We start from the raw sequence: 23243 nt of genomic DNA, 5'->3' as shown, positions 1-23243 counted from the left end.
GAAAATACACTCGAGTTTCGATTGAAAAAGCTTTAGTGTAGCGAACGAATGGAAGAATTGATACGACTTTTATCGTGCAGCGATATAGCAACAATGAAAATGAAATCGAAGCACGAAGCGATAGAGATAAAATGATCGCGTGAACCGATAGAAATAATCCCTTATCTGTTCAATTAAACACGATTCGTTCGACACACTTCGCTATTCCAAGACAATAATAATATTTAGACCCGAGCATATTTTAGCAATATATAATGCACAATTTATACTATACATAATTTTACATTAATCTAATCACAGAGAACTACTTTTGATTGTGCCACATCAATTAGGTGCATGTGATTTAGAATACACGTAATATCTATATTTGTCAAGCATGATTGGCACAATTATCGACATCGTATTGAAACTAATCGGGGAGTACAGTAAAATAATTTTAACTAACATCTGTTATTTAGACGAATTCTTATCGTTAATAATTTCTCATCAGTGTCAATTTAGATGTTGCCACGTATCTTATGGTAAAACAAATCAGATAATCATGGTAATCTGACCACACGTTTCCTTCAATTAAATGGTACACCATAGAATTATTTGCTATACGCATACAAACATGGTAGACAGATTTATTTCCATTTATTAATTCACTTGTCCTATTTCCCAATTGATAGAAATGGCGATTAATAAATAGAAATTGATTTTGCCTGAATAATTATTTCTATAATATAATCTTTCTCACTGTGTGCTATATATAAATCGCAAGATTGTGAAGTTTAGCATTATGGGTGCAACGTAAGTACTACAATCACGGTAACAGTGACTAAATGATTCATACAATTTACGAATATTAAGCAGCTTCTTACAAATATTTTCATAAACTGGCAAGACATTTTGCATTGTGTTGCATGAAATTTGTGAATATATACATTTAGACGGCAGAAAAATTTTGAGATCTTTACTTAAATGCAATATCCAATACTTTATAGTTTAAACTCGGAACACTTGCAATATACAAGGCTTGAATTATTTCAGATACCGTACAAAATCAAATGATTTTTAAAAGCCATGAGTATCTTGAAAATATATTTCTTCTTTACATTTTAGATTATTATTTTCATTTACTTCCTATTTTATACACAGATAACAATTTAGTTCGTAAGAATTTTCAACGTTTCAAATATTTAAATATTTCGAGGATTTTTTCTTTCCAAAACTTTCAGAATTTTTCAAAATTTCTGTTATTTTAATCGGAAGTAATTTGAATCGTGTGATTAAACATAATTTTCAAACGTACAATTGTTGAAAATTTTCAAAAGAAGACTCATCCATCGTTATTGAACATCTTCCACTCAAATTTTTAGGTTTTCGCATATACTACAATGATAAATAAAAATAATAATAATTGTATGTATAAAATAGACACACAAATAACTTTATTAGAATATAGTTTAGAGATAATGACTACTCTTTTGTTTTACTGCTGCTAAACAAATATGATATATGCGATACAAAAAAGAAGAAAGCATAATGCTAAACTCCTAAATAGAACCGTTTACCCAACAACATTAACTATGTATACGTAACATACATTTACGACAAGGTATTTTCCCTTATACATAGCAATAAACATTACAATTTTAACAAAAACAAAATTTTACAAAAAGAACGCCTTGAAATGAAGATTATTCATAGAATCATTAACATTTTTACATCAATTCGTAAAAGAACAAACGTATATATAACGCATATGTACAAACGAGATTCGTTTCTATTGTATCGGATTTAAATGCAATTATAACAATGCAATTACAAATAGAAACTACTGAGATCTGCTTATTATAAGTAAAAGTATCTCGTTTAAATAGAATATATTACATAAAAATAGTATTTCGTTCTCTTAGTCGGTATTTTGTAATACCTAATCAAAAACGATAAACAAGTATTTTAGAAAATGGAGAAAATTTCGCATAAATGCTGCTATGTATAACACAGGATCTTTATACTGCGGTTTTCTTTGGTTAATTTTTTTAGACAAAAATATCTCATATCTCCAACGATGCTCTGTAGTTTAATATAAACTATCGCATTCGATAGAAATTAGACTATCTAACGTGGAATGCACGAAAATAGTTAAAATTATGATAGATCTATCCAACTGATTATTTTAGACCAGAGTTAATCACAGTGGCATATTGCAATTTTTACTTTGATGTTCATGACTTGTGCATCATAATTCTGGTGTATAAATATACGAGTTCTTAATAATACGAAATCCGTGAAGAATCCTTAAAAAACCGAGTTTATTAAAGAAGACTCTTTCTAATATCAAAATTCACCTTATTTTTAATAAAAAAGAAAGTATACATAAGAAATAAAAAATGAGATTAGGAAAAAATATCTCATCTCTGGCCACGTCGATTTTCAATTAGACAGTCCCATCACTTTATGATATGACCCTTATAGTCTACAAATTATAAAATAAACTTCCTCGTCATGAATTAACAAATTATTATAATTATTTGATACTGATTGCATTGTCATCTGTGTATGTCTGCTGAAACATTAAAAAAGACTACGAGAAATCTTTTCTAATATTTCCCAGATTAAAAATAATCCCTGCAGCAGTTATGCCATTAAATATTTTCAAATTAAAAAAATATTAATTTTACTATTTAAATATTAATTTAGCATACCCCTATTTTCCAACGAATCTCTTAGCGTTTGGAAAAGTTGCATCTGTTGTTCTGGCTTCAGGCTGTAAACCTGTAAATTAGAAGGTATATACGCTTTAAAGAAATACATTTACTTATTCTTTGTCATATTAATATATAATGCAAAGAAAAAATTAATACCGACAAAACTTTTATTATAAAACATACAATTTTTTCTGTTATCTCTGTTATGTTCTGTTATGTTGTCTGTCATTTACCTGCTGTAATAGTTTTTGAGGCGATGCAGTATGAATAAATGAAGAAATATAGACATTCACGAATGTTGCCATTAAATATTGACAATCAAATCTATCCATTATTCCACCATGACCGGGAATTACATCACCAAAATCCTGCAAAGCCATAAAAAGAAAATGATAATTATACTATAAATTTTTACTCATTTCTTGACTGCGACAAAAACTAAAACATTTAAACTGCAATAACAAATTCAACGTCAAGTTAATTTTTAATGCCTAAAAAAAGTATGTAAAATGGCCATTCGATATAATGATTTAACATATTATAATCATGCATTTTTAAAAACATGATTTAGGAAAACTTGACTAGTGACGCCATTTTATATCATTTCTTAAATAAAATTTAAATGCACAAGTTTAAAAAATCTTTGCAATAAAATGAACATAATTTCGCAAAAAATTCGCAAAGGTAGACCCTCGTTTTATCTAATTGTAAGTATATACAGGTCGTAATATAATATTCAATTACCTTAATTTTGAACGCTCGTTTGAATCCGCTAGCAAAGAATCCTCCAAACGGACCAATTACAGAGCTGAATGTTGACAGCGACAACGAATGTAGAACAAACGGATACAATGTCAAGGTAGACTTTCCATTTAACTGTGTGTATTAAAAAAAAATAATTAAGAATCCATTCATATTGCACAATAAATAATTAAAATATTCCATATATACAGATGCATTACCATTCTTGATATCACTTGAAGACTGCTTGGCAATGTATACTCTTGTGGCTGGAATAAGCTCGACGGTTCGCAATCCATAGTCATTCTTCCCAGAGTTTCGCTGTACTCGATAGGACAGACGAAATAACGGTACTGACACATAACGTAGGACATCTGAACAAACAATATTACATTAGAACTAGAATTTGACGAGATAGGCCACCAAGTTTTATTGGGCTAGACCCACTTAAAGAAATTCCTCTTAAAAAATCTACCCAACAATCCAATTAAAATTTAATAATAATATGAATGAAATATTTAATATAAATGTAATATAAATATATAAATATAATTTAATTAATAATTAATATAAATATAATTTAATATCTATTACAAATAAAATAAGAAATACAAGGTAAAATTGATAAAGAAAACGGATACATAGTCATTAAAAAAAAATCTTTAAAATCATAAAAATCATTTAAATTTTTTTTAAAGAATTAAAAAAATTGTTAAATTTTTGTTTTAATTTTCATACTTGTTTAAATATTATTATTGTAGATAAAATATCAAATATAAATTGAAATTTCATTTTTATAGTAAATTTACAAAAAATCTATGTAGCGAACATTTTAAGACTTTATACATGATTGAATTTTGTAAAAAAAATAAATTGAATAAAAAATAGTCTACTCCACAGACTTATGGATTTGACATGAAATATCCTTTATATAAATATGTACGTTTGTTATATTAATTACTAAAAAAAATTAAATCAAAATAACTTCATGATAAAATCATCAATTAAATAACAAATTTTTTTAATTACTAGAACAAAACAAGCGCGCGCTACGCGCGCGCTATAGAGCTTCTGATGATGAATGTATATTATATTATATTTAAATAAATATAAAAAAAATTAAAAAGTTAATCAAGTTCAGAAAAATTTTACATAAATTAATAAAAACAATTTTTTTATTTTTTTATTATTATTGATTTAACATAAACTTTATGTATATGTATGTATGTAATACAGTTATAATTAAGTATAACTAAAGATGTGTGTGTGTGTGTGTGTGTGTGTGTGTGTGTGTGTGTGTGTGTGTGTGCGTGCGTGCGTGCGTGTGTGTGTGTGTGTGATACTAAATATACTAAATTAAAAATGGGAAAAAATGTCCATGTAATTATGTAGATTTATTATAAAAAATATATATTTAGTTAAAAGTATAAATATTTTAATAAATTGGGATAGATATGGTAATTGGTGCACACAAATAAAAAAAAATTTTTTAATTTTATAAAAAGTGTATAAATTTTTTCACATTTTTTATATTATATAAATTTGTACTCATTTTTTTTATACTTTACCTGTTTGTATCATTCCTATTATTTTTATTTTATCTCCCTTTTTTAAATTTAAGTCATCATAATCTTCTGTATCGAAGTTTGATACGTGACTTCCAATTTGTATCTTATAAGAGAAAGATTTAAATATGTGTATGCTGTGCATCCAGTTCCTCTCTCTCTCTCTCTCTCTCTCTCTCTCGAAAAAAAAAAACAGAAGGTAATAAAAGAGAAGGTAGATATAAAAAATATGGCAATGGGAGTAACGAAATTAAAGAAAGGAATTGCAACACTTCCGTGTCCAAGTTATATCTTGGAATGACAAAATTGACCGGGTGGAATCTCACATAAAATCAAATTATGTAGGTGTTTTCATCATGCACTTTATTTTCTTTATATATCCATGTATGTATACATACATGTACGACATACGTATATTATAAATGTCGCATAATTAATAAATTATTTTGATCATTTTTTAACAGATTATTTATTTAGACGGTGCACATTCTCCACCAAAAGCAACTCAATTTAATAATGGAAATGTTAATTATGAATTACAAATCTTATTAAGTACTCGAATTTCATGTTTAGGAAAATATAAATTTGAAAACACATTAAATCTGATAGAACCAGAAGTTAATTTTTCGGAAATTTTGAATACAACAACAAGAGTCAGTAAGTTTCTCAGGTTTATCAATTTATTATATAAATAAAGTCGATAATATTAACAAAAACTAATTATACAATACATCACATTTTTTAATGCATCACATTAACATTTTAATATAAAATAAAATTCTTCTTTAACAATAAATAATTATTATAGTGATAGAAGGTTATATCAAAACAAATTTTGTAACATTATATAATAAATTAAATAAAAAGATAGGTTGCGGTTCAATAACTGATGGAAGATACAAATTGGAAGTTCACGTATCAAACTTCAATACAGAAGATTATGATGACTTAAATTTAAAAAAGGGAGATAAAATAAAAATAATAGGAATGATACAAACAAGTAAAGTATAAAAGAAATGAGTACAAATTTATATAATATAAAAAATGTGAAAAAATTTATACACTTTTTATAAAATTAAAAAATTTTTTTTTGTTCGTGGGTTTTTTTTAAAAAAAAAAACCCAGTAAAATCCCCTAAAAACTCCACGAGTCAATCTTTTTAAAAAAAAACCCTGACATATGATAATCGTACTGATCTTATTGCTATTTGCACGTGAAATACATTACCATTAATCCAAGTATAACCGTTGAAATACCACCACCAATAAAACCCTCCCAAGTCTTCTTCGGGGATAATTTTATTAATGGTGTTCGTCCAAAGAAGAAGCCAAACATATATGCCATCACATCGTTTATGACAATCATACTAACAGGTACAATGAACCTAAAGACAATTGACATAATTAATAAAATAAATACATATATATTTTATGTAATGTAAATTTTGATGGAAAATATATGTACCATATCAATCCTTCGAATATATTCTGGATGATAAGATAGCTCTGTGTCACAACAATAAGTAATGCAACATGTGTCCAAGCAAATAGGGAGAATTGTTTCATATAATATTTTTTCACGAGTGAAAGTACAAACCATACGAAGCCAACAATATAAAGACAGAATGAGATAAATCGATGGTATGTAACAAGCACACGTAGATATCCCTAAAGATAATAAAAATTGAATTATTATTTTCATTATGCATGTTGTGTGCGTATATAATGTGTGCTAATTTAACATATTCTTATTCCTTTTTTTCATTCTATTACGTCTATATTAAATATTTTTAATAAAGAAGCCTCACAGAATGATGAAGCCATAACAAAAGTATTGAGATAAGGCTTGTCAAGGTTTTGCTATTGATTTAAACTAATGCTATTGATGATATATAGATGCGTTTTACAAACAGTCTTTTCTCTTTCTGAAAACATCACAAATAAATAGGATAACAATAAAAATTTATAGGAGCATGTAACCCGTGTGTAAATCAACTTTGCAAGGAAATTAATATTTTTTTAAACAAATTTTATGATTCCACAGTTTCTACATAATCTGAATCGAAGGAATTTACACTTACTGTTCGATTGATCACCACTGCAAAATAGTCCATTAAGTTTTCTCCATAGAAAAAGTAATTTGAAGTTATCAAAAAATACCAAGATAAAGATCTGAACCATGGTAGACCATGGATCCTGTATACAGCGTATCCAATATTAATGATTTCTTCGAAGCATTTCACTTGTACAATCAACGTCTATAAAAAGAAATATAAATACATATTAATTTTGTACATACATATACATACAAAAATATTACCTAATTATTTATCGTATTACTTAATTATAATTGTACGAATATTTAAAGGAAAACTTGCCGTAATCATCAACGCTAATGGACCTCCATAAATAATGAGACAAAATCCGGCTATCATGAACCAAGTAAAAATAGTTCTTATTATCCAATTTCGCCAACTGCAAAAGATCGCAATGTTAGAACTTCATAAAATTATGACGAAATGATTACGCGAAAGGAATGATATATTACCGATCTGGAAGACCGGAAAGAATGGAACTTAAAATATGTGGGGTATGGTCAGTTCCTTGAGGTAGAGTCTTTGCTAAATCCTCTACCTCCAATTTCGCATCATCTTCAGATTCAACATCTTCCTTCTAAGAAAAAAATGAAAACAATTATCAGCATAAAGTACTGAATTTGCCGTAACGTGATACAAGTATCCCTCTACTTACGACTTTACCTTGACTTACGAATTTACTTTACTTTTCGAACTTATGACTGACATTTTTAGTCATACTGATTAAAAATTAACTAGTAAATTAAAATAAAACACTGATTAAACACTCGTTAATCAGTAGTCTAAATAAAATATTAATTTCATAATACCAAATAGTATGTTAAAAACTCATATTTTCAAGAAAAAATAATATTGTTATTTAATCGCTTATTAAAATTAATCTATGTGTTTAAAGGGGTAATCTAGTTTGACGAATTACAAAAATCAATTAAAAAAATCGGTTTTTCAATCTTTATACTATTAAGAATAAAACTCTAAAATGATTTAATGTTTTCACGTTTTAAAAAAACAAGACGTATGAGCCAAATAATGCTTTTGTAAAACTTTAAATACATTTTTCTTAAATAATTTTCCACCATATTACCCAAAATGTTCTCACAAACAATTGAATCTCTGCCTTAAAGCAAAATATTCGTAATGCTTAGATATAGAATTTTTTAAATATCTTGAATAGTTTTTTTACAGCTTTCAAAAATTTTTTAAATTTTGCAAAATTCCATTTTTCATATTTAGTTAATCGTCATTTTGTTCAACTTTGCGAAAAATTATTTAATCTATTTCTAATAAAAACTACATTTGTGTAAATTAAAATAAACTTTGGATCGTTGGTGTAAGATCAGCCCGAAGGAGCAAACCTTGCTATAATATAAACAGGATTTTTAAAATTATGTTGTATTTATAAATATCTTTATTTTGTATTAATAATAAGAATATTAATAAAAACTAAAAATTAAACTTTTATAAAGTTAAAGAAGTAAACATGTATCTAAACATCACTACTCTAAATGTTTTTAGTTCAGAGCAAAAAAATTCATAAAAACAGCCTTTAAAATGATTCTTCAAACTAAAATATCCCACAAATATTATTTTTATAATAGCAAATATTATATTGAGAATTGTAATCCTTAAAAAAAATTTGTTTTGTTATTTCCTAAATATAGGTCAATAATGTTTTCAGTAAAACAAAATTATTATTTTGTGTGTGCATATTGTTTTATTTACACGAAATATAAGTGCTATTCGACTTACAATTAATTCGATTTACGATCGAAGCATAATGAAACTCCGTCGTTAGAGGGATACCTGTATACACATCTCATTAAATACGTACATCTCTCACTACATATTATATATTAATAAATATCCCCAAGTATTAAAATAAACATATGTAGAAAATACTTTTAGATATTATTTCATAAATTTTAACACTTTCATTCTCTAATTATTCAATAGTTACAAATAGTTACAAATAAAGATCAACTTACGTTCAAAAATTAGCAAAAAAGAATAAAAAAACGAGCTTTATTAAGATGTGAGTTAAACAAAATTATTACTCCACTTTTTCCTCCTTTGAAGAACCATGTTTCATTTTTAATTTACTAACTTCATTTAATCGTAACCAATTTACTATGAAAAACGATTTTTACAGTATATCAATTTTAATCCACATAGCACTTTCATTATTATTTATATTGTATATATTTATTTATACTACGCGTCCAATTTTTTCTCTTTGACTATCTATTCCAACGGTTTATTGTAATTAAGTATGTGAATTAATTTTTTGCTTTATCGACGGCTGATGTTGGCTAAGTAAAGTAGAAACGTACCGCTTTATTGACTGAAGCAGAAACGTTTTATTATTATTTTTTTTTTTTCATTTTAACCGTTAGAACTTTTGCATAAATTTTACACTATTCTCATTATTTCGTCACATTCTATACTCTGATAATGCATCTTTTTCGCTTATCAACGAAGAATTATTGGACATCACATTTATTGTTTAACGTATTTTTATGATTCAACTTACAAGGAAAAAGATATATACTTCGTTTATCTTAAACTTATGTACTTATTTTTATCTCTTATATTGATGTATCTGACAGTCGATGTTGCTTCTTGCTTTATTACTATTAACGGTTAATCTTTATTATATTAAATGATAAATCTTTATTTTATGTTTACTATGATTTAAAGGATAAAATGTTTCTTTTACTTTTTCTAGTCACCAAATTAGTAGATTAATAAATTAATTATTCATCTTATTAGTTATTCTCAGATTCTTGGCCCTTTCTCATAAATCCGATATAAGAAACACTTGTAAATATTACTTTATAAATATTAATCCTTTTATTTCCAAGTTATTCAACGGTTACAAAAAATCTCTCTGTATATATTTTTTAAATATCTTTCATTAATATTACATGTTAATAAAAATATATTAATATTAAATATTACATATTAATAAATATCCCAAATATTTATTAAAACAAACATGTAAAAACACACTTGTAGATATTGTTTCATATTCTCTGGCAAAAATTTTTCTCAGGATCTTTCAGAACCTCTGTATAATCCTGTTATAACTTTCTCAAATTTTTTTATAAAGTGATACACTTTCTAGAAATACTCAGAAAGTCTACATTTTTTCTCAGAATTTTTCATACATATTAATTACAAACTGTCCTAAGATTTACAAGAATTTTTGTACTGTAATTTCTGATAGAATGTTATAAAATTTAAAAAAGTTAAAAGTATGTTTTAGAAATTATGAGATGAGAAATCTTAGAATATTTCAAAATTTATATGTATGAAAAATTCTAAGAGAAAATGTAGACTTTCTGAGTATTTCTGAAAAATGTTCCAATTTGTATTCTGAGAAAAGTTTTTTTACCAAGGTTATTATAGCTCTCACTCAATCGTTAAATTATTTAACAGCTACAGAAAGTATTAATACTGCAGTCAGTAGAAAAAAACTTAATAATTACTTAGTAATGAATTTTAATGCTTTCCTTGCTAGTTCTAAGTATATAAATGAATCGTATTAAAGAGTCATCAAGCACTTATTAAGCTGTTTTTTCTGCTGAACGCAACCATTTTTTGTTGAATATGATGTAAAACGGATTCAAGCCTGGAGGAAATAGTGCTACAAATTTCTATATAAATTTAAGAAATGCAACCAAAATTTCTAAAAAAAGTGCTAGAGGAAAGTGCTATTGGAACTTAATTTTAATAATTTAATATATATTGCCACGTACAAAAATATTTTTATAAAAAAAGAATGACTTCTACAAATTTTTGTTTTTAGTAGAACTTTGCACTTATTCATAGAAATTATTTCCGCCAGGAAACAAGCTTAGAAATGTGTATGTTGCAGTTCGTTGTAGTTCGATGCAGTAGTTTCACCGAGTAGATTCGTAGAAATCATAGGAACGACGGAATAGAAAATACGAACTTTTAGAAAAGTGTTCCAATTCTAGTATTTTCACGTAAATTTTTGCAGTATTTTTTTAAATTTTTTCCGACAAGGAAAAGATAAAACAATATTGTTACGTAGAAATAAAATATTCGCAGTAAATTAAAATATTAGAATTAAAATACCTCTGTTAATTTAAATAATTAAATACATATTTCTACAAAAAGTAAATATTTTTAGAAAAAAATAATTTCTACAAGTTTCTATTTTTAGCAAAATTTTGTAATTATTCATAGAAGTAAGTCACTTAGATAAGTGTAAAATAGTAATTCATTATAGTTTGACGTAGTTTCACCGAGAAATTCGTAAAAATCGAAACGACGCAGTAGAAACATACAAGAATTTATAAAAATTTAGAAAAGTGTTCTAATTCGAGTCCCAGCAAATGGAACTAAATTCGAATGAATTAAAATTGCAATTCATTTTCGTTTATTTTCGTTTATTCTAGTTTGCGCTTTAGAATCCCGAAATATTTTTAAATTCAAATGGATTGAAATGGATTGAAATGCGCTATTCATGATTTTGAATTCGGATGGATTCATGTCTCCATTATATTACTTTTGTATTTAAATAGATTTAAAAAAGCGCGAATTTGAAAATGTCGAAATGTATTCATTTCCATCTGTTTCAATCAATTTTCGTTTGCTGGAGAGCAGATCTTTGTTAGCATTTTTTAAATTCGCGTAGAATCGCTTTCCGCCAAGGAAATGACAGAACAGATACTGTTACGTAAAAGTAAAACATTCGCGGCGAATTAAAACGCATCGGCGACACGCGAGGGCACATTTTCTAATTAAAAGGCATCGACTAAACGTCACGATCGTCATGAAACCAGAGAGGGACAAAGCGGAAGCGTGAAAGAATGTGAACAAACACGCGCGCGTTAAAGGTTAAAAGTTTCACTCATTTTTCTTCCCGTCCCCCAAGGAGACGAAAGAAAACGCAGTCATGTGAATCTCATATGAGACTCGACTTTGTTCCTAAACAGAGAAATCATCGACGCCGTTATATTGTACATGTACAGTATACCGTATACCTCCGCTGCTTTAAACCGTTCACTCCGTCGCTCGTCGCGCAGCTGATCTACCCCCGAATGTCCCCCCAACCCCCCCAACCGGAGACATGTTGTTTGTTCCGCGTGCACGCGTGCGCGTGCATACGTGCACGCGAAACGAACACCGAGAGCGCGTTGCGTACGTGCGTGTTACGTATCCGTAACACAGAAATAGCGCGCATGGTGTGTTGGTAGCTGTCAAATACATATCAACAAATAACCGTCCGTCGCGCGCCAAGGCGCAGATCGATAGCCGTCGAACGGTGGTGGACCGATCCTGCACGTAAACACTGGCGTGTGCGGGACCACAAACCCCCTTCGGGCTGCCGCGAAAAACGGAGAAGGAATGTCGGAAGGAGAGGAATGACGCGTTCGTTTAATTTTTTAATTTACCTGATCGTCGCTGACGTCCCGTGCCGCTGCGGACGACGCCGCGTCGCCGACGGTCGTTCTCTTGCGCACCTCCGACATCGTTCGCGGACACCGCCGAAACGCCGAGTAGAATCCGCGCGACCTGTCGGCTGCCGCGACGCGGCAGTAGAGCGTGAAACTCGAGGAAGCCGAGAGCCGATACGTGAACGCGCGCGCGCGAGCGCGTATTTACATGTTCGTGAAGTCACAGCCGAGTGCGGGAGCGGACGTGACGGGCACGCGTCGCGTCACGTCTCGATCGCGTCGCATCGCACTTGCGAACACCGCGAACAGCCGATCGCCGTTGGCGAATGTGGGTGCGTGCGTGTTGGCGAAGGGAAGGAAGGGAGACCGGGGCGACCCTCGGGCGGGCTCGGTGCACTTCGTTTAATCAATGATAATCGCCGGTCATCGACGTTGAAACGTACATAGACTTGTCGTCGTAATGGAAACTTTTCAAATGTGATATAACGCGAAAAAGTCCATTTCCTTTTTTTTTATCGATCAAGAATCGACACAAGCACCGACGAGAGACCGTCAACCCTAGGTAAATTTTCGAGGCCGTTACTAGGGCCCCAGGGGCCCGGCGGTAATTGAAGAGCAATGACGTTATCGACTATATGATTGTTAATACAAATATTTGAGTAATACGTTATTAAAATCTTGATTTTTTTATTATACAAATACTTCATAAGCAAATATGCATACTTATATTTAATAATATCATTGTATATTGCTTTAAAATTGTAATTCTTTTTGATCAGTTATTATCGGTGTCGATAATCAAACTTGGATGTTAACATCAAAACTGTAATTTTTAATAAAAATCGAGAATTTTTGGGTTACAAATACATAAGTATATCTATGAAACTTCAAAATAACAATAAATTATAAAATTAGTACTGTATTGTCAGTTTATCATTAAAAATTTAACAGTCACACAAACTCCCGTAAGGCTAGCGGTCTTTAACAGTCTCTCGTCGGTGACACAAGTGATCGGAATTCTCATAATAACGGCCAGTCTCACCAAGTTTGTCTAATTAATGTAATCGGTCGATTAAATTTTATAAATTGCAAACTGTAAAATTTAAAATTCCCAGTAAACGGAAATTCAAATAAATTGAAAATTGCATTTTAATTGATTTTAATTTCTTTTAATTTATCAGAATTCGCGCGTTACTTTAATTTATTACAGTTCCGGAGTTTTTGGACTCAATTATGGATTGAAATGCAAAAATGCGCCATTCAGTATTTTGGAATTCGAATGGATTTATAGATGGAAAGCTTCTTTTGTAAACAATAATCTACGAATCGTCAAAGATTCAGATTTCATCAGAAATTATATTTTCTTTTTTTAATTTTTAATATTATATATTTTTATTTCATTAATACTAAAATCAGATATATTAACAATTTTAAAACTTCATTACTTTTTTCTGTATTGTTATATTCAATGTATAACAATTTACATTGCTTGTATTGTCTATACAAAAAAGATTTGTGTAAACATAATGTAAATGATATGAAATAATTCTTATAAACCTTATAATATAAACATGATCTTAAAATATATCGCATTACCCTATAAAAAAGAACAAACTTTGATTTGACGTGTGAATCAGCCTTGTGTGTTTATTGTATATTGAATGAGTTGAATCGTGGCCAATCGTGGCAATTCGTTTTATCCATTCATCTTGGTTTACTATTGCTGTCGTAAACAAATTTTACATTTTAGTTTAAACTTCAAAGAATCTGAAAATGAAGACACACGACTGAATACACGCAAGCAAAACTGAAGATAAACCGCGGAATACTGTCATTCTTCACCGAATGAAGACTGTTTGCGCTGTGTTATAGGTTAAATTCAAGTAGAGAATAAAGGAAAGTAAGAGCGTCGAGTATTTTCACGTGCTCAAAATGACGTTACCTGGCATTGGGGTGTTCGGCACGGGTAGCATCGTCAGGATCATCATACCTTTCCTGAGAGAGAAGGGCTTCAGAATCGAGGCTATATGGGGTCGCACACTGGCTGAGGTCTCGGAAGTGGCAAGTGATCTTCAAATACCATTTCACACCAGCCGCATAGATGACGTTCTCCTGAGGAAGGACGTGGACCTAATCTTTATAATGTGCTCGCCAAGCTTACATTCCCAGATCGCTGTCAAGGCTCTGGGCATAGGAAAGCATGTTGTGTGTGACAAACCTGCTGGCTTGAGTCAGAGCGAAGCACTGAAGATGGTGCGAGCTGCACAGTATTATCCCTCGCTGATAAGCATAGTCAATCACAGCCTAAGGTTCCTACCAGCTTTTGTGCACATGAAGAAAGCATTGGAAGATGGATATTTGGGTGGACCTGTTACAGTCATAGAAGTACGAGTGCATATGGGAAGTTTATTGCACAATGGTAAACACAGAGAAATCAAATACAAAACTTTAAGCTACTCCCAGATGCTCAATATTATTATACAATAATTAAATATTGTATAATATATTGATTGTCTGTAGGCTATATTGAGTATGTTTTGAATTATCTAGAGGAACGTTGTTCTGTAATATTATTAATTATTTAGAAGAGAGAGTTACTTAGGTTTGATTGTATTAATATAGCTTAACTTTTAATTTGATCTAACTTGAATATTTTTTATTTTAATAATTAGAAAATGAAAGTAGGTTAAACCGAATTAAAGTTAAGCTACATTTGCGCAGACCTATCTTTTAGGCAGATTAGTATATAATGCAGGATTGAATAGTAATTAGTTAAAATTTAAATAATAATAAGATTAAAAGTTTATAACTTAATTTCAATTGAGATAATTTTTAAATTCAAATTTGATTATTTTTAAAACAAACTTATTAAGTTTTTTTTCTAATAATAAATTAAAATTTTTATCTCTTTGAACATTACGCTTATATAATTTTCATAATTATTATTAGTTTTTTATAAATATAAAAATATATTCTCATATCAAAATATTCTTTGTTATTTTATATAAACTGTATTAATAAATAATAAATTTGTTAGATAATCCTAATTGTAATTATTTTGTTGTTTAGATTAATTTACTTTAAACAATTTTGAGTTAGTTTTTATTCTCAAGTTCTGCAATTTTTAACACAATTAAATTAATTTTATAAGTTATTAATTTTAACTTAATTTTAAAAATGTATTTTTTCCAATCTTGATATAATTTTAAGATTGTATAAAAATTTTATAAAATCTTGAAAATACTTGTAAATGAAAGATAAAATGTATGTAAAAAAGAATATATAAAATTGCTAAGAATTTAAACAACACTGAAAACAAAAGATTCTAAAATCATTTTATAATTAATCAATATTTTATAAAAGTTATCGTTTTTTCATTGTAAAATGTTTTCTTTTATGTATAACAGTTGAGAGAATGTAGTATTCTTGTATTTTGCATGATTGATCAAAAAGTTTACATAAAATATTGCATTAAAATTAGCATTTAAAAGCAATTTAAATATATTTTTCAGGGTACGATTGGCTATGCGATGATACGATGGGTGGAGGGATCCTGGCATTGGTGGGCAGTCATGTTATAGATTTGATTTTTCATTTGATGGGTCAACGAGCGTCGAGGGTACACGCCGTTGTGAGGACGTTTACTCAAACAACCAAGTATATTAATGGCATCAGACACGTCACGTCGCCAGATTTTTGTAGCTTTCAAATGGAGTTGAGCGGCGGTACTTTGGTAACGGCTACTCTTAGCAATCACCTGCAAGGGCAGCTCTCCCAAGAGGTGCTGATATGTGGTGGTGGAAATCATTTAATTGTGCGAGGCGGAGATTTGTACGGATGTCGCGGTGAACAAGAGGAAATTCTGTATCGTGATACGGATGATTTGCAAGGGATATCCTTGCCGATCGCAGACTCTATACCTAGGCCTTACATTAAGGGACTAAGAAAGATGATTGCGGCGCTGAGGGAAGCTTTTCAATTAGTGGAGGATAAAAGAGGCTGGATTAAAGAACCGGTGTTTTCTGCTTCTACATTTGAGGATGGCCTATACGTACAGGCGGTTATCGACGCGCTGCGGCAAAGTAATAAACAGCGTGGATGGGCCAAAGTCAACATTCTGACAGAAGAACCGGATCCGAATCCCTTGTTGAGCGCTGCTGTCAGAGCTACAGCCATCTCGATATAAGAATTTGCTTCGCAAAGGCTTTTTATTATGAAAAACTCTGCTGTACTGCTATTTGATTAATGTACATAAAAATTGTACATTGATATATTAATTACGTGAAGTAATTTTTAAGGCAGCTATCTCATCGATTTTTAATTTTCTATCATTTGATTAATTTATTATTACTAAGGCTCGGAAGTTTGTGCTACATCCCGTGTAGCACGCTAGGCACCGTTGCGTGTCAATTATGTTCATGCATGCGTGTGTTATGTTCGACAGACCGCGCGGTAGACGAGAATTGACTATGCAAACATTACTTGTACACAACGTGCAACATAGGGTTTTGAATTTCCGGGTCCTAATCACTTATTTAATCTGATTCATTTTCGCGCAAGAAAAACGTTGTGTAATTTTATTATTTCATTGTACATATACGTATCCATGTATAAAAATATTTATATTTATAAATGTTGGTTGTGCTTAAGTATTGATTCAATACATATATGGGATGACAAATTAAAGATGTTACAGAGAGATAATTTTCTATGAAAAAAGATTTGGCTTAAAAAGATTTAGCATCTTTAATTTTCCATTTTGTATATATGTATGATTAATAATAAATATTTGTATAAATTATGTAATCATAAATTTGTGGTTATTTATATAAATCATCTAATCAAAATCTCATGAACAGCATGGCACTGCTAATTAAAGACGCATAAAGTTACATCTCAAGGTATCATCAGAAATTTTTAAATTTTATAGATTTTTCTATTACAAGTTTAAGTATTTGTATAAAATTTAAATATAATTCTCTTACTGGCTTAAAAGTTATTTTTAATTTTTTATTTGCTCTTGATTTGTATGTAAAAATGTCATTTTATAGTATGTATGTATATTTGATGAAGAAGTAGTATTACAAAATAAATCAATTTTTTACATACATTAATAAATCTATTAGTTCAAATCAAAAGTTGATTAGATTCAGTTACTCATAAAAGGGATTATTTATGGATTATTTTCGCTGCAAGGTGCCTTTTCATATGCAGCATGTTGCGGCAGCAAAAATGAGCAACACGAACAGACCTAGCCTGCGTTCAGAAACATTGTCCGGGCAGACCCGGATATCATTTTATCTTTGTTTAACATTCGATAAACAAGAAGGATAAAATCTGATGTTTTTGAACGCAGTTATTTACCCGCGCAGTCAACGTGAATTCGAAGATGGCAGGTGACGATGCGGTTGAAAGTGAAGCTATGGAGATCGAAATTTTACCATCCACGAGCACAAGTGATAATACGAAAATCAAGGAAAGAGATGGCAAATCTACTGCGAATTTACCGTGGTATGTTTTTAATTTCTACTAAGGAAAATTTTATTTCTGTCCTTCGATAACCTCGTTACCACGAATTTAGGTTATCTTTTGTCTTCTACTAGATTTTGTAGTTGTAAACATGTAAACATAATGGAGCATGTTTAAATCTAGATAGGTAGATTGGAAAATGTAACATTACACTCTAAAAAAATATCCTGTTATTTTAAACTGGTATTTAATTCATAAGTTTAAAAATTGAGAGGATGTGTTGTGATATAGTTATTATCAATTACTTATTTACTAAAATATTACATGTTACCTAAAAATGATCTAGAAGTTTCACTGAATATTGTTTTAAAAAAGTAATATTTATAATAAGCAATATTGATTAATTGCATAAAAATCCTTACAGCTGTTAAATTTTGAATAATATAAATCCAAGAATATTAAATTATATTATTAGTTATAAATACACACGATTATCAGTTATATATAACAAAATAAATTGTCTAGACAGGATACTGGGAGTATTTTAACTTTTTAAAAGTAACTTGGAAGTGAAGACATCTTACCAGTGATATATTTCTATCAAAAGTACATTTTGATTTTTAACATAAAACTTCATATCCTGCATGTTTGGACAATTAGTTTCGTAACTGTGTATAAGATTATTTTGTTTATTTATTATTATTCTGTCATAAGTTCACCATCTTTTGTACATATTTCAGATTTAAGTAAAAAGATGAAGTAGAATCTCAGTATTCTGTTATTATTTTATTTAAATATATCTTTCAATCTAATTTTATTAATAATAGGCCAGTGAATCTTTTTAATTTGCACATGAGTATGCTTTTAATGAAAATATATTACTGGCAAAGGTTTTCACTTGTAATCAAATTTTTCTTGAAAAATTATATAACTTGATGAATTTTTAGCATAAAATAAACTCAGTATTATGTCTGAATAATTAGTTTGTGACTATAAATATAAAGATGTTATTATTGTTATTGTATAGGATTGAAAAATATCGGCCTCAGGTATTCTCTGACATTGTTGGTAACGAGGACACTGTATCCAGATTAGCTGTCTTCGCTCAACATGGCAATACTCCAAATATCATCATCGCTGGTCCACCTGGGGTGGGTAAAACTACTACGATTTTATGTTTGGCTCGTACTCTGTTGGGACCAGCATTCAAAGAAGCTGTACTTGAATTGAACGCATCAAATGAGAGAGGAATAGATGTAGTTAGAAATAAAATTAAAATGTTTGCTCAGAAAAAGGTGAGATATAAAATATCCAACTTTTTTCTTGATGTAATTTCATATTTCTATATGATTGTTTTAATGTTACAGGTGAATCTTCCGAAAGGAAAGCATAAAATTATTATTTTAGATGAGGCAGATAGTATGACCGATGGAGCGCAACAAGCGTTACGCCGAACGATGGAGATTTACAGCCATACAACTAGATTTGCTCTTGCATGCAACAACACGGAGGAGATTATTGAACCTATACAATCACGATGCGCTATGTTAAGATATGGAAAGTTAACGGACGCCCAAGTCTTGGCCAAAGTTCTTGAAGTCTGCGAAAAAGAGAATGTAATTAAAATGTTGCAGACGGAGACTTTCTTTTAGTAACTTAGTAACTCGATTTACAAAATTATTAACACTTTATTCTATTTGCAGATTTCTTATACAGACGATGGTATGGAAGCAATAGTATTTACAGCTCAGGGGGACATGAGACAAGCCTTGAATAATCTGCAGTCTACACGTAACGGATTTAATCATGTAAATGCAGAAAATGTATTTAAAGTCTGTGATGAGCCTCATCCTTTAATAGTCAAAGACATGCTGGATAATTGTGTACAGGGAGACGTTTCTAAAGCATGCACGGTAAAGTATACATTCATAAATTATATACATGTGTAACCAATTACATATATCATGTTAAATTTATAATTTATATCTTATTGACTTATAATTTATACTTACTAGGTAATGGATCATTTCTGGAAAATGGGATATTCAGCTGAAGATATAATCAGTAACGTATTTAAAGTTTGTAAAAATCATGCTATGGATGAGAAACTAAAAATAAAATTTATTAAGGTAATTTATTAAGGTGCATGTTATAACACAATACAATACTCATGTTTTCATTTTTATGATAATTATAGCAGCGTTACTTACAACGCCGTTATCATTATCGTTAAGTTTTTTCGTTACTTTTTTTGTAATGATAACGGCAATGTCATTACATTTTTACGGATGAATATTCAGTCGTTACTTTTATCGTTATTTTAATTTTCTATTATCTCTGTCCCTATTCAATAGATTTATGTACCTTTTTAATGCACAAATGCAATCGATGTGTTAGATCAATAATTGTGCGCAAGAAATGCAATCATAAATTTTATTTATTTTATATTTTGTATTAAAATTAAATATTGAAAAATATTTTTTACTTTATATTTTAAACCGCATTCTGATTCATTGCCATTATTGTCAATATTGAAAATGTATAGTATTGTACATAATGTAATTTATGCAGATTTTCAGTACTGATGAAATATTTTAACATTATGAAAAAGTAATGACTCGATAACGAATTGCTTTTTACAAAAAGTAACAAAAAAAACTTGTTAGTTTTTTAAAGTGACGTTCCCAATCTTATCAAAAATATTCTTAATATTCACAGGAAATTGGAATAACACACATGGGAATAGTAGAAGGAATCAACAGTTTGTTACAGTTACATGCTTTAGTGGCGAGACTTTGCCTCGCATGCATGTCAAAATAATTGTATGAAACAATTGTATTCTGTTGCCCTTTAATAAATATGTTTATATATTTTTACTACATATATATTACTACATATATTAAGAGCCGTCTTGTAATTCTGTCAGGTTTGAAAATATCTCGTCAAAATCATTTCCCTAAAAACGTTGTTTTATTTATGATACCTCCAACACACAGTACAACTCATAAATGTCAATAACGCTGCATGTGTGCATTTTAATGTATAACTTGGATATATTGTCGAAAGTAGCGACAGGACTAGCAATTTTAAGAAATAAAAATTTATATTCGCATATTAATTTATGGCTATCGCAAAGATATGAAAAAAGTTACGGATACGACCATAACATTCTCGGTTTTTTCGTTACGGTCCTAAAGATTATAAGTATATTCTAATGTACGCCTAACGTACTTTATGCAAAATTGTATGTTCACTCAATGTTAATTTTTACTATAACTGATTTCGTTACGGGATAAATTTTTGAATGTACATTTGTGAAATATATTCTACACGAAATTCTCTTAATTATTCCATTTCAAGTACAAATCACGATAACTTTGTACATTTATACACTTTACTGATAGAAATATACTTAATCTGTAGATAATATAACATTAACGTTAACATTATAAAATTATACAATATATAGAGTTTGTATATCATCTTTATACATAAAATTGTATTAGCAAATATTATATATATTTTTCTTATAAACGTGGACATGATATATTTACTAAATTATATTATTGAAGTTACTAAAGATAGGGTAATATTTCATTACGTATAAATCGCAATATATTTGTTTAAAATTAATATGACCAAATGTACACTAGATCTTTGAATCTGATAAACCGATTGCAAATGTTAATTTTAAGATTTTTTATCTGTTAAAAATTGAACATCAAAGAATATAATTTCTTGAAGAGTTTAGAAAAATTATGTTTTGTTTTTATCAATTGATAAAATGTTTAGAAGTAAAAAGGAGTGTATATATCTAAAATACAAAATGCATTAGAGATTCCAGGCGCGCACTTTTCAGATTTGGATAGTGCATTTACCTTTATTTAAAGTCGAGTTCTATTCATTATATATATATATATATATATATATATGTGGGATTTATCAGTCTTATACATATTTTTTCATTCTCTTGAGTTAGATAAATATCTCATTTTAAAAAATGAGCATGTGCAGCAAGATATCGTAGGAAAAGACGAGTTGGGATAAACACTTTTATTATAAACATTGATCTTGGATTCTATTCTCGCGACATATGACGCGCCCTTAATATGACATACCATAATTATTATACTGTAAATGTATTTTATATCATACACTTAGAACTAATCGTGATTAGACACAATCAAAGTGGAATGCGCTAGTCACTGGATTTGATAAAGCTGGCGCATAGATCGAAGTCCATCTCCAATGCATTACCAGTTTGCAATGTACACAAATTTCAAACCATACACGTCTCAAGAATCTATTGGATGGAATCTTCGTACATCGTTTCCATCCTTATCATTAATAATATCGCATTGCTTCCGTTTTCTTGCAATTTACCGTAATGTCGATGCAATGCTGCGCTTTCAAAATTTCCAGCTGCCTCGGAAATCACTTACGCTTCTTCCTTTCTCCTCCTTTCTCTCGTTCCCTTGTCCGAGAAACGTTCAAATTTCCAACGTTTAGCACCACTTCTCCATTGGCACGGATGTTAAGTGCGCTCTCGGCTTCGGAGAGGGCCATCGTAGGGCGCTCTGACACGATTCCGCTCTGGAGGGCGTCCTCGGAGGCGGCTGCGGCGGATTGGCGTGAGATTCCTGAGAGCTTGCGTTCGCGTTCCCGTTTATCTCGGGCCGCAACGCAGTTTTCTCCATGGGTGGATCACCACGGTGGTTCCTCTTCGTCGGTTTTCGCGCCACGTCATGTTGTGGCGCGGCCGGTGGCGCGCTTTCTACGGACTGAAGACTCGTTGCGCGATGCAGGGAGAGCCGCAGCGGTTTCTTCGGCGGCGCCGGACGAGTCTTCGTCTCCTGAGAGCTGTACACTACTGACACTTCAGAATTCTCAGAGGCACGAGATTGGGAATCCTAAAAGTATAAGGAGAGTTAACAAAAGGCAGAACTGAATAAATTAATATACATATATTTTTATAACTAAATTAAGTTAAAAGCTACACAAACAAAAAACTGACTAGTTATGTCAAGATTAAATTAAGTTAAATTAAAAGTTAAGTTTGAAAAGCATTATTCATATTAAATCAGACATTCGTGAGTTTTTAAAGTTAGATTATTCAAAGCAATTTTATAATATAGATCATCAAATAAATTTAATATTTTATTGTAAATTAAATTTATATGAAATAACAAGAAAATACTGTTTTTTTTATTTGTGAATGTACTTTTTTACAATTTTTGGTTTTACATAGATA

The 23243-nt window shown here is 29.8% G+C and overlaps 4 protein-coding genes across 8 annotated transcripts in view; 2 read left to right on the top strand and 2 right to left on the bottom strand.

The window, feature by feature from the left end:
• Positions 1 to 243: 243 nt before the first annotated feature.
• On the bottom strand, positions 244 to 12759 carry LOC105195841 (phosphatidate cytidylyltransferase, photoreceptor-specific). The gene is made up of 10 exons (XM_011161447.3): positions 12521 to 12759; positions 7550 to 7674; positions 7380 to 7476; positions 7083 to 7259; positions 6467 to 6669; positions 6230 to 6386; positions 3659 to 3811; positions 3441 to 3572; positions 2930 to 3064; positions 244 to 2763 (listed from the first exon to the last, which is right to left on the bottom strand). The coding sequence occupies exons 1-10, from the start codon at positions 12596 to 12598 to the stop codon at positions 2680 to 2682; spliced, it is 1341 nt and encodes a 446-aa protein (XP_011159749.1). The 5' UTR covers positions 12599 to 12759; the 3' UTR covers positions 244 to 2679.
• A 74-nt stretch (positions 12760 to 12833) lies between these two features.
• Positions 12834 to 17336, top strand: LOC105195842 (glucose-fructose oxidoreductase domain-containing protein 1). Of its 2 annotated transcripts, none has more exons than XM_011161449.3 (3): positions 12834 to 12962; positions 14396 to 14942; positions 16036 to 17336. In XM_011161449.3, exons 2-3 carry the CDS (start codon positions 14456 to 14458, stop codon positions 16707 to 16709), a joined length of 1161 nt encoding a protein of 386 aa, XP_011159751.1. In that variant the 5' UTR covers positions 12834 to 12962; positions 14396 to 14455; the 3' UTR covers positions 16710 to 17336. The 2 variants fall into 2 exon arrangements, with proteins under 2 accessions (XP_011159751.1, XP_039304039.1); XM_039448105.1 differs by lacking the exon at positions 12834 to 12962 and adding an exon at positions 12987 to 13085.
• A 529-nt stretch (positions 17337 to 17865) lies between these two features.
• On the top strand, positions 17866 to 20875 carry LOC105195840 (replication factor C subunit 2). Its single transcript, XM_011161446.3, has 6 exons — positions 17866 to 18034; positions 19020 to 19287; positions 19360 to 19608; positions 19696 to 19905; positions 20008 to 20121; positions 20711 to 20875. The coding sequence occupies exons 1-6, from the start codon at positions 17913 to 17915 to the stop codon at positions 20810 to 20812; spliced, it is 1065 nt and encodes a 354-aa protein (XP_011159748.1). The 5' UTR covers positions 17866 to 17912; the 3' UTR covers positions 20813 to 20875.
• Positions 20876 to 21017: 142 nt separating this feature from the next.
• LOC105195847 overlaps positions 21018 to 23243 on the bottom strand; it is a 154565-nt gene continuing 152339 nt past the window's right edge. For all 4 annotated transcript variants that reach the window (XM_026136926.2, XM_026136925.2, XM_026136927.2 and 1 more), the window contains one exon: positions 21018 to 22902. In XM_026136926.2, the coding sequence (XP_025992711.1) occupies positions 22498 to 22902 (405 nt within the window). In that variant the 3' untranslated portion in view covers positions 21018 to 22497. The remainder of the gene's footprint in view (positions 22903 to 23243) is intronic.

This window comes from Solenopsis invicta, chromosome 4, assembly GCF_016802725.1.
Source record: "Solenopsis invicta isolate M01_SB chromosome 4, UNIL_Sinv_3.0, whole genome shotgun sequence".
Classification (NCBI taxonomy): Eukaryota; Metazoa; Arthropoda; class Insecta; order Hymenoptera; family Formicidae; genus Solenopsis; species Solenopsis invicta.
The sequence above is the reverse complement of the archived record's forward strand: the minus strand, read 5'-3'. Positions and strand labels throughout refer to the sequence as shown.

What these genes read in the sequence shown, in the direction of transcription:
- LOC105195841 (XM_011161447.3), bottom strand. Translation starts at nt 12,598, where the DNA reads ATGTCGGAGGTGCGCAAGAGAACGACCGTCGGCGACGCGGCGTCGTCC. An exon ending in GGGACGTCAGCGACGATCAG is followed by an intron (nt 7,675 to 12,520) that starts GTAAATTAAAAA and finishes TTTTTTTCTTAG; the next exon opens with AAGGAAGATGTTGAATCTGA. An exon ending in CAGTGGTGATCAATCGAACA is followed by an intron (nt 6,670 to 7,082) that starts GTAAGTGTAAAT and finishes TATTATCTTTAG; the next exon opens with GGATATCTACGTGTGCTTGT.
- LOC105195842 (XM_011161449.3), top strand. Translation starts at nt 14,456, where the DNA reads ATGACGTTACCTGGCATTGGGGTGTTCGGCACGGGTAGCATCGTCAGG. An exon ending in GGGAAGTTTATTGCACAATG is followed by an intron (nt 14,943 to 16,035) that starts GTAAACACAGAG and finishes TATATTTTTCAG; the next exon opens with GGTACGATTGGCTATGCGAT.
- LOC105195840 (XM_011161446.3), top strand. Translation starts at nt 17,913, where the DNA reads ATGGCAGGTGACGATGCGGTTGAAAGTGAAGCTATGGAGATCGAAATT. An exon ending in TCTACTGCGAATTTACCGTG is followed by an intron (nt 18,035 to 19,019) that starts GTATGTTTTTAA and finishes GTTATTGTATAG; the next exon opens with GATTGAAAAATATCGGCCTC. An exon ending in AAGTCTGCGAAAAAGAGAAT is followed by an intron (nt 19,609 to 19,695) that starts GTAATTAAAATG and finishes TTCTATTTGCAG; the next exon opens with ATTTCTTATACAGACGATGG.